Source organism: Poromitra crassiceps (genome assembly GCF_964638095.1).
Source record: "Poromitra crassiceps genome assembly, chromosome: 8".
Classification (NCBI taxonomy): domain Eukaryota; kingdom Metazoa; phylum Chordata; class Actinopteri; order Beryciformes; family Melamphaidae; genus Poromitra; species Poromitra crassiceps.
In genome coordinates, this window is record NC_139629.1 from 45,304,225 (window position 1) to 45,318,709 (window position 14,485).

Below are 14,485 nucleotides of genomic sequence, written 5' to 3' on the forward strand. Positions count from 1 at the left end.
AACGTTAACTACCTATGCTAACTAACCAACTGTTGGTAATCATATTAAGTGGCAAGTGGCAGCCATCTTAAATTATTGCCAGTCCAATCAAATGTCCTTTACTGCTTCAATTCTCAATCCGCAGTTAATTTTGTGTACAATGCAGGTGACGAATGGACCACAATGTCTGAGACAGAGGAGAATGCATTCTTGTCAGAGGGCGAAGGTGAGGAGGAAGGACATGGAGAGGACGACAAGGTAATTTCTGATCTTAATCGACCAGGCATGCAGGGCACATGAATTGGGGGGGCCCCAGCTCACGTGTGCATGCATTTTGTAACAGCTCAGTCATTTCAATTGAAATGTGCCAGGTATAGGGCCCTAACACACACTGCCTCAGGCCCCTAACTGTAGGCCACAGTTTGTCTTTATGGGGGCGCAAGTTACAGCTAATGACATTGGGGGCCCCCTAAACATTATTTAAATTATTAAATGATTATGAGCAGTGCATTTACTAAATATTCAACTAGATAGCACCCATTATAGGCCTATACAGGTGTGGGCAGGTGAGTCTAGGTCAGTGACTATAGGTCAGTGGTCTAGGTACAGACATAGTTAACCCTTTATTTTCTGCTTCAGTATCACCACCATAGACCGCCACCTGTCACCTCACCACCTTAAAGCCACAACCTGCAATCCAAATGTAAAGAAAGGGAAGCCCCACCACCACCTAACACGATACGCTTGTCTTGGCTGTTGGACAAAATAATGTTATCACTCTCAATTGACTGAGCCAGCTCTAGATGGACGGAATGGCAGTTTGTAACCACTGCTACCACTTTGAACCTGAACAGGCTGGTATCTTGTCGAGTTGGGTGTGTGCACTGGGTGCATACTGAGAGGTGGGGGTCCAAAATGGCATGTGTGCCCAGGGGCCCTATGTTTGCTTATTCCATTGTTTCAATCAATTGTTAAAGGAACACTCCGCCCATTTTCAACCAGCTTTGTATCATTAGAACATCAGTTAAATTAATAACTCATTAACTCAAATCAACTCTCAATAACTGTCATTCATCTAGTTTGACAGTTATTGAGAGTTGATTTGAGTTAATGAGTTATTAATTTGAGTTAGTGTGGACCAGTGATGTCACTGGTCCACACTTTAACACTCAATAACTGTCAAATTAAATGACAGACTTCAAAACCGTTTACAGTTTTCTGATATACTACTGATGTTCTAATGATACAAAGCTGGTTGAAAATGGGCGGAGTGTTCCTTTAAGTGATTGTCTTGGTTAGTAGCCTGATATCAGATGAATTGTCATATCATTTCCTTCTTGGAGTGGGTGGATTTGAAGATCTATTCTGGACCCAGGCAACTTGGTTAGAACAACACTGGTGCGACCAGCAGTTGGTTGGTCGGTCGGTCCACAAAAAGTTCTCCACCCTTTGGCGGCCACAGTTTTCACCCTAGAAGGCTGAAATTGTGACGTGTGTGTGTGCATGTGCGTGTGCATGTGTGTGTGTGTGTGTTTTCAAGCCAATTAAAGGGGCGGTGGGGCAAATGTTGAAATGCAGCAGCAGGAGGCTGAATGTGAGGTCAATAGTGTGTGTGTGTGTGTGTGTGTGTGTGTGTGTGTGTGTGTGTGTGTTCATGCTAATTCGCTAAAAAGGGGGGGGGGGGGGGGTTGAAATTGCAGAAGCAGAGTAGGATGGGCTGCCCTGCCATATCCTGCATTTCAGAAATGTGTATAGTATGTGGTCACACTCACAGCTATTGCAAATTTCACGCTTTGTCTTATTTTAAGTCACTCCAATTATGCACCCACCCCCATGCCGAGAGGTGGGCTTCCAAACCTAACCCTAACGCACTGCTGAAAGACAGGGGAGGTAATGCAGTTGGTTTGGGGAAGTAATAGATGTCTGTCTTCTATTGCTCCACAGGTGCAGGTTTGCCATCTGACCAAAGAAGCCATCGCTCGGGGGCTGTCACTGCTGTGCCGAACAGGGAACGGACTGGCACATGCCTTTGTCAAACTGGACCTGAAAGACAAGTAGGAGAGCAGAGTACATCCAAAACATAACCCCTCACTCTGGTCATCTAATCCTCATTTTGTGCTTCATCTATTCAACCGTTACCCAGATTGCATCTTTGTCCTCCTTTTGTCTGACAGGGGACTGACAGACATGGCTGCAATCAGCAGCTGTATTCACCTCCGTTTCCTCGATGTGTCCAACAACCACCTCACGGATCTCTCTCCTTTAGCCTCGTTGACCCAGCTGCTTTGGCTGAAGGCAAGCATTCCCTTCTCTGGTCACTTTGTAAAGGATATGTCTGGGTCAGTTAGGCTATCGTTTTATACTTAACGGGATGGTGGTATATGTTGAATCCAACTGCTTTTCTTTTCCTGTAGATTGACAGTAACGCAGTGGCATGTTTCAAAGGTCAACCGCTGGGTCAGCTGACCTACCTGCAGTGGCTGAGTGTTGCAAATAACCAAGTAAAGGACCTGGAGGGCCTGGCTGGGCCTGCGCTAGAGAGCCTCAATCTTATTGGTTGGTCTGGCATTTGTTTGTGAGTGTGTGTCAGGCTAAAGGTTTTTCTGTAATGGGCCTTTTTTCACCAGCAGCCATTTTGTGTCTAAAAGGCAGGAAGTGACACAGGTGCAAGCATTAATGTGGGTTTCCGACTTCCAACCCATTTAGGTGTTCCAGTGCCGGGGGCCCTCGTTAATGTTTTGCTTGCACCTTGTGTTACTTCCTGCCTTTTAGACACAAAATGGCTGAGGTGTGAAAGGCTAATGGCTAATGGGAGTGATTAGTGTCTGGGGCTATTTTGCTGCTAAAGGTGGCTGATATATGTTTATCCTAGTTTTAAAGCATTTCGTTTAATTAATCAGACTAATTAAATTAAATGCTTAAAAATCTAGGAGTTTCCAATAAAATGGGGAGTGTTTCAATTCCAATATTATTTGATTTTAAGTTAGGGAAGTGAAAATATGACAGAGGTTTCACTCTGACCTGTGCAAACTTGCATTCCAGCAACAAAAATGTTATCAAATGTAAATTCTTGGAGGGTCTTGACATTAAAACGTATGGGAACCTCTGTGTTAGGTAACGGTATCCAGAGAGTGAAGGGTCTGCAATATGACCGTTTGACCAACCTGGTGACTCTGGAGCTGAGAGGAAACCGCTTGGACACCACTGACGGCATCTACCTTCCCAACCTGCGCCGACTTTATCTGGTAAAACAACACTAACACACCTGTTGATGTTGAGCCATAACATCTGCCTTGTCACCTGTGTCAACAGAGACAAATAGAATCGTCTGTGTAGAGCATACATGGACAAAATGCGGCCCCAGGGCCGGACCTGGCCCCTGGACCATCTCAATCCGGCCCCCAAGGTCTTCAAAGAAAAACAAAACGACCCCCAAAAACTCAATAAAAGGCTATCACTATTATATCAGGAGATTAACAAGAAATTACCAATCACATCGGGAGAGAGGGTTAAAAATGGGGAGACTCCCGCGAAAATCAGGAGTGTTGGCAGGTATGATCTCCAATGCTTGGCCCTTCACTTACTTGATGTACTGTAAGTCAGTATGGCCCTCTGGAGAAAAAGATTGCCCACTCCTGGTGTAGAGCCATGACTGTTCTCCTGCTGTCTGTTCAGGCCCAAAATGTCATCAAACGTCTGGAGGGTTTGGAGAGGCTCGAACGCCTCACCACCCTTCACCTTCGAGACAACCAGCTGGAGACTCTGGACGGCATCAGCCCCAACATGAAGTGTCTGCACTACCTCAATGTCAGGTACACAATGTACAACGCCACAACGGCAATTCAGCAACTACGAAATCATTCGACAACATCAGCGGTGTCACAAAAGACGCTGGATCATCTTTCTGCATATGCCCATTTCTCACCATCTGTCTCTCTCATTCAGAGGGAATGCAATCGTGAGTCAGAATGCCCTGCGGTGCCTCACGCTGGTGTCAAATACTCTGCGAGCTTTGGTCCTCTCTGAGAATCCTCTGGCGGAGACGAGGGACTACCGCCTGAGCGTGCTCGCTCACCTGCCGCAGCTGGAGCGGCTCGACAAGGATGCCATCTCCAAGGAGGAGAGGGCTGAAGCCCTGGAGAGGATCAGGGTAAAGGGCAGTTTATAGTACAGCAATTTATGATGGTCGGCACCAACCATGTTCATATTCTATTATCCATGTCCATTGGACATGATATTCTATCATCGATGATAATATGATAATGGTCGGTGGCGACCATCATAAATCGCTGTAGGCTACTTACTATAAACTGCCCTTAAAGCAGAGAAACATCAGTCTCTCTCTCCCCTAAGTGTTTTTTTGGCGGCCCTGTTCTCCAGCTGGTTTTTCTTACTGCATCTTTGTCATTTCAGGAACTTGAGGAAGAGGAAATACCTGAGCAAGAAGACTAGTAATGCTGTCAGAGTTGAGGAAGTGTTGTAACCTTGAGTAAGGAACTCAAGATGGGCCGTGTGTGTGTGTGTGTGTGTGTGTGTGTGTGTGTGTGTGTGTGTGTGTGTGTGTGTGTGTGTGTGTGTGTGTGTGTGAGAGAGAGAGAGAGAGAGAGAGAGAAAGCGGGTGTGTAGTTTTTGTAGGGTATATATTTAGTTTAAAGATCTTTTTTTTTAATCTTGTACAGTATGATGCATTTTATATGATCACAAATTCACGCATGAAGTTATACAATTCAGCTCTTGTTCATGTTAGCAGATGTATTTTCTAAAACAATAAAACGTGAGATGTTGAGTTCTGATGTTTTCATTGCTATGTACAAAATGAACAATATCAAAGTTTTGACAGCCACTGTTTTAGTGAAGGAATAAGAAGCAGATGGGTGCAGTCAGTGTTACTAAACTATCCAGACTGGATTCCAGAGTTTCCCTGAGTAAGAATGAGAGAGCAAAATCTGCCACCATTTCCCTGTTGGCAGCCATCCAGACACACTTCTGTCTGGTTTAAAGAGACAGCGTCAACAAAAAAGTATGTGTTGGAGGCATTTGTCTGGTGAGGTGTTTTAAATTGTCCATAGACTTTATAATAAATTGTCTGACCACAGAGTATGTGCATTACAGGCTTATAGGCTACACATTTCTCTGGTTACAGACTGATAGCATTCATCAGATGTCGCGATATAGCATTTCTTTCCACGCCATTAAAATGCTGTTGCACCAGTCTGGTAGTCAATCAAAAGTGCATAGTTTTCTGAGTCTTTGTATTTCCTCTGGTGGTGGCATCACTCACTGATGACATCACTGATGACAACACAAATTGCTCGAGTGACAACACTGATGGCATCACACTTGCTCGAGTGACCACTGATGACATCACACTTGCTCGAGTGACATCACTGATTATTACATCACAATTATTATTATACAGTCTATGATCACAATTGCAGAATTGCTCGAGTTGGTTCCAACTAATGTCCTCTAGTAAGAGAGTGGCGTCAGCGGAGGACCAAAATGCGAGACTCATTAGCCAATGAACAGCCAGGAATGGGTCTAAAATAAAGCCGATAATGTACAATTTGATTCATTTCAAGGGATGAAAAACCCTTTCAAAGTACAACACTGTCTATTTTGTTGCAACTCGACAGTGCTGCTTTTTTTACTCAGAGTTCCACTTTCTACTTCCTGGAAAAAAAACTGGTCCATTGGAGTGAATGGAGATGTCGGAACTCTTCTATTATACAACTCTGGTTTCAACATATCAAAACGAACCTAGGCTTCCCCTTTTTCCGGGATCAGCTGGCACCTGCGCAACTTGAGCCACTGCGATTCCTCCAATGACTCATCTCGGTGGGCGTGGTTTCTGACGGAGTCATAAAGCCCCTCTCTCCTCCACAGCTCTTCTCCTCCTCGGCTCGGTGGTGCTGGTTGAACTTGCTCTGAGCAGCCTCCAACTGACTCGTCGTTACACCGGGAATCAACTGATCAAACTCCGCGTGGTTTAGCCTTCATCAACTCAAAACACAAGGAAACATGACGAGCTATCACAAACCCGATGAGAAAACCCTGCAGGGACTGAAAGATGTCGCTAACAAGCTCAGGATCAACTCCATCAAGGCAACATGCGCCTCTAACTCCGGGTAAGTTATTAAAAGTTATGAATGTTTGCTAGATTTCGATTTAATCACCGTGGGCGACGTTATAATGCGTTTGAATGGAGCCGATGGCCTGGTAATTAGAGAGGCAGGCAGCACTGCACGCTCCACCTGCGTGGCCGTGCTGCACGTGCAGATTATCTTCTTCCCGCTGTTTAGAATAAAGAGCTAACCCCTTGCAGGAAACTGCTATCGGTAGGTAACGTTAGTTATTCTGTAACGGACCTGTATTAACCGTTGCCGGCTATCTATCAATGCTAAACGTTAGCTAGCCATTTTGTGGGTGTGTTGAGGGTTGAGACGTAGTAAACCCAATGTGGCTCCGCCCGCGTTAACTACAAACTTTGATCCTCGCCGGTCAGCAAACTTCTTTCTTGTAATACTGCAATACAACAAGAGAGCTTTCTTGTAATACTGCAATAAGACAGCCGTCACTGGTTTACATTTATGCCCAGTTTGTTATTTAATTTATTTTAGCACTGGCGCTGTTTCCATAACTGAAGTCACATGGTCGTGGGACAGCGCATGTCTCGTGGGGTTTGATGCTTCGATTTTAAAGTTGCAGCTGCACTGCACAAGTAAAGTACATAATGTGCTTCTTCTGCAGCTGCAATACGTTTTACAAGCCACACAATGATCCCCAAATCCCCCTATTGGTTCCCCCTATTGGTCAATCGGGTGATGTAACGTTACCTACACACCAAATGGCTGGTCAAAGTGCACTTATAAAATACAGTCATTAGTAGCCTGCCTATAATATTGCTTCTCAATGTTAAATGTCTCTAGACCCAAATATGCAGTACAGGAATGTTGCGCCTCCTCTTTTTAAATGATTGTTGGAACAAAACCTGCAAACGGGAATCATCTCCGGTGATGCGAGAAGTTTCCTGGTTGGCTCGTCTTTCATGCATTATTGTCTTGTCACTCACCTTGTTAAGGCAGTTGACATTCAGTATGATATGTCATTGTGTTTGCATTACTTCCTCCAAGACGTCCTATATTGTGACATTTCTTTCCATCTAATGATGCAACCCGCAACTTTGAAGAAAGAAGGGTTTGTTGGTAAACCTGTTTTATCACTTCCTTCTAGCACTGGAGGAAGGAAATCTTATGATTTCACCCTGCCTGCCCTGGGCACCGGCCTGTCTCAGTACTGTAGAATCACATCTTCTAGAAGTGTGATACTTAAATGTGACCATTATTCCAGATAACTTATCCGGATACAGGTCTCATTTTAAAACCAGGTGTAAAAATGTGACACTACTATCTGCTGCTGTTCATTGAAATGGAACAAAACACCTGAAGTTAACACTTTCACCCCCCCAACGTCAGTGGCATTTACATCAATTTATTTCTCTGCAGGTTCTCTCTCAATGGAAGGACAAGCGGTAAACAGAGCAACAGATTGCCGAATGTTTCTGGAATGCACCATTTGTAACACTCACCAGCATCAGTGTTTGAATGGGGTAACCCAGTGTGCTACCAGAGTGGCTGAAATGTTGACATTTTCAGATTAACCCTAAACCCATATAGGGAAGCTGAACCGCCATTGGGGCAACGCATGTGGGATTTCTAAACCTGCCGATTACAATATTCTGACAGCTGTTCGGCAACTACCTGTTTTCACCAGATTTGCTCATATCCTTAAGGTTAAATGTAATCAAAGACCTAACTCTGATCACTGATCATAATACAGAATAACAAGGATCAGATTAACATGGCGAGTGCTAGTCCTAATCCCACTAGATAAGAGGCTATCGTATGTATTCAAAAGTTTGTCATTGCTTGGTTTGGTCTAATCTTCCTGGTTTGTGCGAGGATGTCATGCTTGCCTGGTGGGATCACCGATTTGTACATAGAAGTAAGTCTTATGTTACAAAAACACTTAAATAATTGTCAACATCCGGATTGTGCCGGCACCGTCTTCCAATTAAAGGTGACAGGTCAGGATTCCTGAACGCAGTAATATGTGCATGAGTGTGTGGCATCCTAACAAAAGCGCGTTTGTTTTGGTGAACTGTCGCCAACTGTCTCTCCTCTCTCTCCTCAGTCACCCCACATCATGCTGCAGCGCCGCGGAGCTCATGTCGGTGCTGTTCTTTCACACCATGCGCTACAAAGCCGATGACCCTCGCAACCAGTGTAACGACCGCTTCGTCATGTCAAAGGTCAGCACACACAGCTACTTAATGTTAGGATGCAGATCACCATTAAGGCCGTCTGGGTATTAAGTCAAGACAATGCAGCTCAGGTTCGGGTACAAAGGGTGTTCATAAAGTTTGTTTTCTGGGCTCCAGGGTCATGCTGCACCCATCCTGTATGCTGCCTGGGCAGAGGCAGGCTACGTGAAGGAGTCTGAGCTGCTCAACCTGCGCAAGCTGGACTGCGAGCTGGAGGGGCATCCCACACCAGTGAGTCCTCACATCACATTATTCCTGTTTAATTGGCTTTGTTAAGTCACATGTCCTCTCCTCGTTACTCGTGTGTCCTCTCCACAGTAACACGTCCACCGTATTTTGTCGTTCTACACAATCAATTTGATCTGGTCTTTGCTCTCTCCACCAGAAACTGGCTTTTGTCGATGTGGCTACTGGATCTCTGGGGCAGGGTCTAGGTGCTGCCTGTGGGATGGCCTACACTGGGAAACACTTTGACAAGTCCAGGTGAGGACGCACACATCGGTTAAATGAAAAATCCAGATGGTCAGTTCCTGCCTTTGTGAAAAAGGCAAATTTATTCAAGACTTGTGCTTTAGTCTGACCCGCGCGGGGCAAACATTTTCACAAGTCTTGTAGTCTGACCTAGCTAGGCCTGGCTTTTTGCGTAGTCCAACTCACTTCTCCAAAGCTGACATTTCTCCATTTGTGCTGCAATAACCACTCTGTCCTTGTTTGCAGAGTGATGCTAATATTTCCCTCTTCTCCTCCTTTGCTTTTGTCGTAGTTACCGTGTGTACTGCATGCTGGGAGATGGCGAGTGTTCAGAGGGCTCGGTGTGGGAGGCCATGGCCTTCGCCTCCCACTACCAGCTGGACAACCTGGTGGCTATCCTCGACGTCAACCGGCTCGGTCAGAGTGAGCCTGCACCCCTGAAGCACGACATGGAGACGTACCGCAAGCGCTGCGAAGGATTTGGGTCAGTTCTCAGCTGCACACTTTGACTACAGCAACTCTTTAACTTATCGTCATTTGACTTGCCACCAAGGGTTTTAGCTACACTCTCCTTCCACTTTTTCTAAGTTCCCAGCAGACATTTTGATGTCTTGCTAGATGTTTATGTGACTACCCCTATCCTAGTATACCCTCTTCAGCACTCGGTCCTATCTATGCTTGCTTTCACTAAGTTAATAAGGTTGATGATGAGAAGTTACTGTTTCGAGTTCATATTTGTTGCCATGGTGCGTACTCTGTCTGACTTGAGCCATGTTTTGTGTAGGTGGAACACGTATGTGGTGGATGGCCATGACGTTGAGGAGCTGTGCAAGGCGCTCTGGCAGGCTCAGCAGGTCAAGGGCAAGCCCACCTGCATTGTTGCCAAGACCTTCAAGGGCAAAGGACTCAAAAGTGAGTGAATGAATCTGTCCATACTGTAAAAACGTAATTTGCCATAATACAGAAATGTTCAGAATTGATGTGTGACACTTGTGTACACCTTCCCTCGTCTGTAGACATTGAGGACCTTGAAAATTGGCACGGCAAGCCCATCCCTAAGGATCGCGTGGAGGAGCTCCTGAATGACCTGACCGCTCTGATCCAGGTCCCCAACAAGACCATCACCGCTGAGCTGCCCGCTGAGGACGCAGCGCCTGCAGACCTCTCCACCATCTCCCTGCCCGAACCCCCAGCCTACAAGAAGGGAGACAAGGTACTGCTCTAACCCCATGTGACTGCATTTACTCCTCTCCATCTTTCTTTTCCTCAGTGCAAGTTGGGCTAGGCAGATTAGATTTTGAAGAGCGTGCAGAGTCATTGTATAGTGGGTTCAAAGCACCGTCAACCATCGATGAACGGTGAGTAGGTGAAGTTCGGTGACCTAGCTGAACCCCGTGTGTTTTTAGAGCAAAACTCTGTTGACAAAGTGGGTGATGGCCTTGACTCCTACTGACCGTTATCAACATCTGAGGAGATTAGATGTTTGCTAACCTACATATATGGCGACTTGGTTTGCAGTAGTGACTACACAAGTAAGCGATTGGGGGTCCGAGACTGCAGAATGACGTGTATATTAAAATCCCCCCCCCTTCTCTTCATCCCGTCCTGTCAGATGTCCACGAGGAAGGCGTACGGTGTGGCCCTGGCCAAGCTGGGCCAGGCCAGCCAGAGAGTGGTGGCCCTCGACGGAGACACCAAAAACTCCACGTTCTCGGAGACCTTCAAGAAGGCCTTTCCCGACCGCTACATCGAGTGCTTCATCGCTGAACAGAACATGGTACAGAATACTTGCTGTTGTTTCAGAATCTGAGAAATTGATTGAGGAAATTGAGTCATGCTACCATTGCTCAAACTCGGGTAGGGAAAAATTATAACCTAAATATAAACATCGAAACATAAGAAGCATAGGAATACACCATTAAAAACAATAAATAAAAGAGTTAGGTAGCCTATATACAATTATTAGTGTCCCAAATATGTGCCGTCTACAATCCATATCAAGTACCATTGAACAAAAGTGAAATATGTGAGGTACTTAATATTATATTATAGCAGTGTGAGTAATAATGATAAAGTCGACTAAGGTACATTAGGTCCAGTCAGTAAAATGAACAGCAGTGTGGATTATTTGCTTATTGCACAGATTGCAGTATTGAGCAGTTATTGCACATTGAGTCTTATTACATAATCAGATTACAATATCAAAAGTGGGTTTTTGTTTGCCATCTCCTCTAGTGCAGAGATTGCAAGTTGTTTTTCCTCATTGAAATGAAACCACAAGCATTGTAAGCAAGGTTTCACAGCAGATCAGTTGTCATTGGATGGATGTTGCAAATCTTGCCTGATTTGCAAGAATAGTAATTTCATTATGATGATCAAGGGCACAAGAGCCTCCACCTCCTGCATAAGTCAAATTTTTAACTCGTACGAGCCAAATAACTCATGGAAGAGGGATGATCTCTCTGTCAGGCTTGCTCTATACTGTTCACAACCATAATCTGCTCCATTTATCTAATCTGTTGCTATTCATTCTCTGCTGCGATAATCCCAACCCCTCCACTGCTCCTTGCAACTTGTGGCCAGTTCACTGGGCCTCCACACCTACACCTTGGCCTAATCCCATCCACTGCCATTAAGACTAGACCCGCCAGTAAGACTAACCCTCGATGTCTTTTTGATGTTGCTGCAGGTGAGCGTGGCCATTGGCTGTGCCACCCGTGACCGCACGGTTTCGTTCGCCAGCACATTTTCAGCCTTCTTCTCCAGAGCCTATGACCAGATCCGCATGGCCGCAATCTCGCAGTCCAACGTCAACCTGGTGGGCTCTCACTGCGGAGTCTCCATTGGTAAGCTTTCCTTTCTGTGGCTCTACTAAGTAATGTGTGAAACAAAGTGTGTGTGCGCGACTGCGCGCACAATCTACAAAATCAATCTCCCTGCTCTCAGGTGAGGACGGCCCCTCCCAGATGGCCCTGGAGGACCTGGCCATGTTCCGTGCGGTCCCGACGTGCACCGTGTTCTACCCCAGTGATGCGGTGTCCCTAGAACGCGCCGTGGAGCTGGCAGCAAACACCAAGGTCAGTACTCCTGGCTGGTGGCTTGGCTTGGCAGGGATGTCAGAGTAACATTCCTTTGTTTTAACATGTTGCCGTTTATTATCAGGGCATCTGTTTCATCCGCACCAGCAGACCAGAGAACCAAGTCATCTACTCCCCAGATGAGAAGTTTGAAATTGGCGTGGCCAAGGTAAAGATGCACAATGATGCCATGATTTCATTTCACACACAAACTGAACTCTGGGCATAGATGGATAAATATTGATGCATGTAGTGCCTCTACCCAATAAGAGATGAGAATGAAACGCCATAAATATTTCCTGAAGATGGAAATGAACCGTTTTGTGCGCTTCTGTCTGCAGGTGGTGCGCGAGTCTGACAGTGACGTGGTGACTGTGATTGGTGCCGGAGTGACTCTGCACGAGGCACTCGCTGCTGCTGATACGCTGGCCGGCGAGGGTAAGCTTAGATTGCCCTCTAGTGGACAAATATAAGAATGACACTATAACCAGAGGCCGACGTCTCATATCTACCACCTATGACTGAAGTCGATGCTTGCTATCTGAGGGAGATGGTGTCATCTGCTGCACAGTCGGATGGTACACCGACCCTGCTACACGTCGACTAAACTAATGGGTTCCTAATGTCTTGTAGGGAAAAACATCCGTGTGATTGACCCATTCACCATAAAGCCTCTGGATGCCGCCACCATCTTGACCAGCGCCAGAGCCACAGGAGGAAAGATCATCACCGTGGAGGACCACTACAAAGAGGGTGGGTTTGCTTTCCGTTTGTGCTTTTGAGTTGTCTCTTAATGGATGGCGATGCCCTCTGTTCCACCTGGCCAGTGTATTTACCCCAAAGCATATTGTGTACAACATGCCTCGTTTGGATGGTTGTTCGTTCGTGCACCACTTAACGATCCACCCGTCCTGTGCTCAGGTGGTCTTGGCGAGGCGGTGCTCTCGGCGGTGGGGGAGGAGCCCGGCATCGTGGTGACACGGCTGGCGGTGAGCGGCGTGCCCAAGAGCGGGAAGCCCCAGGAGCTGCTGGACCTCTTCGGCATCAGCGCCAAGAGCATCGCCCAGGCCGTGCGGCAGACCTTTGCAAACTAAAGGAGGAGTCGACCTGCTCTACCCTCCCTCCCCTTTGCTCTGTTCCCTTCCCGGTAAACTTTCTCCCACAACGCCACGCGGCACTGTCGCATGCAGAACTGTCCAACTGCTTTATCCTGTAGTACCGTCTCGTGGTTTCCTACTCGGAGTGCAGTGTGTCGATCCCGCCTCTAGTAGTGCTAGCTGACTATCGGAGGGAGTGGAGTGGGACGAGAATGTTGTGTTTAACCCTGTAGTCCTAGTGTTGCTCCCACGAAACCTCATGTTATGCATCTTCCAGCACCCTCTGTTCTCGAGGAGTTATGTTCTCTTCCTGCCTGACGACATTCCATGTTTCTTAATGGTTTCTTGCCAACCGCTCGCAGATTACAGCATCACCAAATACTGTAAACGCACTATGCTGAGGGTTTGGTTTGAAACCTGTGTTGTCATACCAGCAGGCCGGCCATGTTGTGATCCAGTGTGAACAGTCGGGCCACTACTTCCCTGCATTCCAACTCGTTATTCATTTCTCTCCCACAGTCATTACCAGTCATTATTACATTACATGATGTCATTTAGCAGATGCTTTTATCATCTTACAATAGCAAAAAAAATATCAATATATCAATATTAACTTGAACAAGAGTAGAAAAGGACAAGGGGCGTGAAGCGCTTATCTGTTACAGTTGGGCATCGGTAAAAGACAATTTCAATTTTGTTTAGCCCGAAGCGGCAGTTTTATAGGTGTGATGAACTATAACTAATATAAAGTAAACTCCGCTGACATGCCTTACTGCTCATGAATTCAGATAATTGTGCAGACAAAGACTAGGCTAACATGTTCATGGGTTCATCTTTCAGTCTCATTGGTTCTTCAGATTTCTTCTTGAGCTGTTGCTCAGGGTGAGCGCCATGGCTTTGGGGTTTAGCTAGCGTAGCTTGTGCAGTCTACTTATTCCATGGCTTTGGGGTTTAGCTAGCGTAGCTTGTGCAGTCTTAGGCTGTCTATTCCGTTCCCCTCATCCATCCGTGCCCCGTCTTTCCTCTGTATACGTTTCACCCCCCCCAACCTACTGTATGAAGCACTCTTTACACAGGTTCTTTTCAAGCTAATACTGTATCGAGAATGTTTTGCTCTGTTCAGTCATGGCCTTTAGCACTGGAACTGTGGTAGCGAACTGTATTTGAATAATGAACTGTTTGAGCGTTCTTCTGATGATCCCTGACCCACACGAGTGTCACACATGGTGTTACTGATGGTGGCGAGGTTTTCCCGGTAACCTGTTGTCAAACCTGTTAGCGTTGCTGTGGTGTTCTGAAATAAAGAAAAGAAATATTGACCCAATGCTAGTGGTTGTCTCTTTCAGTCTGTTTTTTTTCTTCCCTCACTGCAAGATATTGAGTTTAATAGAAATGTTTTTGTGGCGAGTGGGTTTCTGCAAGTAAGTGTCATACATGTTATAGGCCTGGCAATAGTAGTGGTCAGACTTGTCTAGACGAGGACACATTTGCTCTGAGTGGGAACAAGACGCTGAAGATGCAGAAAATAAATTCCCTAT

General features: G+C 46.0%; 2 protein-coding genes across 2 annotated transcripts; both read left to right on the forward strand.

Moving 5' to 3' along the window:
- The first annotated feature begins 150 nt into the window (after window positions 1-150).
- On the forward strand, window positions 151-4,526 carry lrrc23 (leucine rich repeat containing 23). The gene is made up of 8 exons (XM_083641365.1): window positions 151-237; window positions 1,924-2,033; window positions 2,154-2,274; window positions 2,394-2,535; window positions 3,094-3,224; window positions 3,655-3,791; window positions 3,925-4,129; window positions 4,393-4,526. The coding sequence occupies exons 1-8, from the start codon at window positions 163-165 to the stop codon at window positions 4,429-4,431; spliced, it is 960 nt and encodes a 319-aa protein (XP_083497491.1). The 5' UTR covers window positions 151-162; the 3' UTR covers window positions 4,432-4,526.
- A 1,360-nt stretch (window positions 4,527-5,886) lies between these two features.
- tktb (transketolase b) lies at window positions 5,887-14,264 on the forward strand. The gene is made up of 14 exons (XM_083642119.1): window positions 5,887-6,107; window positions 8,173-8,290; window positions 8,420-8,533; window positions 8,688-8,785; window positions 9,066-9,257; window positions 9,558-9,685; window positions 9,790-9,986; window positions 10,386-10,550; window positions 11,463-11,619; window positions 11,720-11,850; window positions 11,936-12,019; window positions 12,192-12,288; window positions 12,484-12,603; window positions 12,772-14,264. The coding sequence occupies exons 1-14, from the start codon at window positions 6,001-6,003 to the stop codon at window positions 12,942-12,944; spliced, it is 1,881 nt and encodes a 626-aa protein (XP_083498245.1). The 5' UTR covers window positions 5,887-6,000; the 3' UTR covers window positions 12,945-14,264.
- Window positions 14,265-14,485: the final 221 nt, after the last annotated feature.

Excerpts from the sequence above, each read along its gene's own strand:
- lrrc23 (XM_083641365.1), top strand. The coding sequence starts at position 163 with ATGTCTGAGACAGAGGAGAATGCATTCTTGTCAGAGGGCGAAGGTGAG. Across the intron at positions 238-1,923 it reads GACATGGAGAGGACGACAAG|GTGCAGGTTTGCCATCTGAC; the intron begins GTAATTTCTGAT and ends ATTGCTCCACAG. Across the intron at positions 4,130-4,392 it reads AAGCCCTGGAGAGGATCAGG|GAACTTGAGGAAGAGGAAAT; the intron begins GTAAAGGGCAGT and ends TTGTCATTTCAG.
- tktb (XM_083642119.1), top strand. The coding sequence starts at position 6,001 with ATGACGAGCTATCACAAACCCGATGAGAAAACCCTGCAGGGACTGAAA. Across the intron at positions 6,108-8,172 it reads ACATGCGCCTCTAACTCCGG|TCACCCCACATCATGCTGCA; the intron begins GTAAGTTATTAA and ends CTCTCTCCTCAG. Across the intron at positions 8,534-8,687 it reads TGGAGGGGCATCCCACACCA|AAACTGGCTTTTGTCGATGT; the intron begins GTGAGTCCTCAC and ends TCTCTCCACCAG.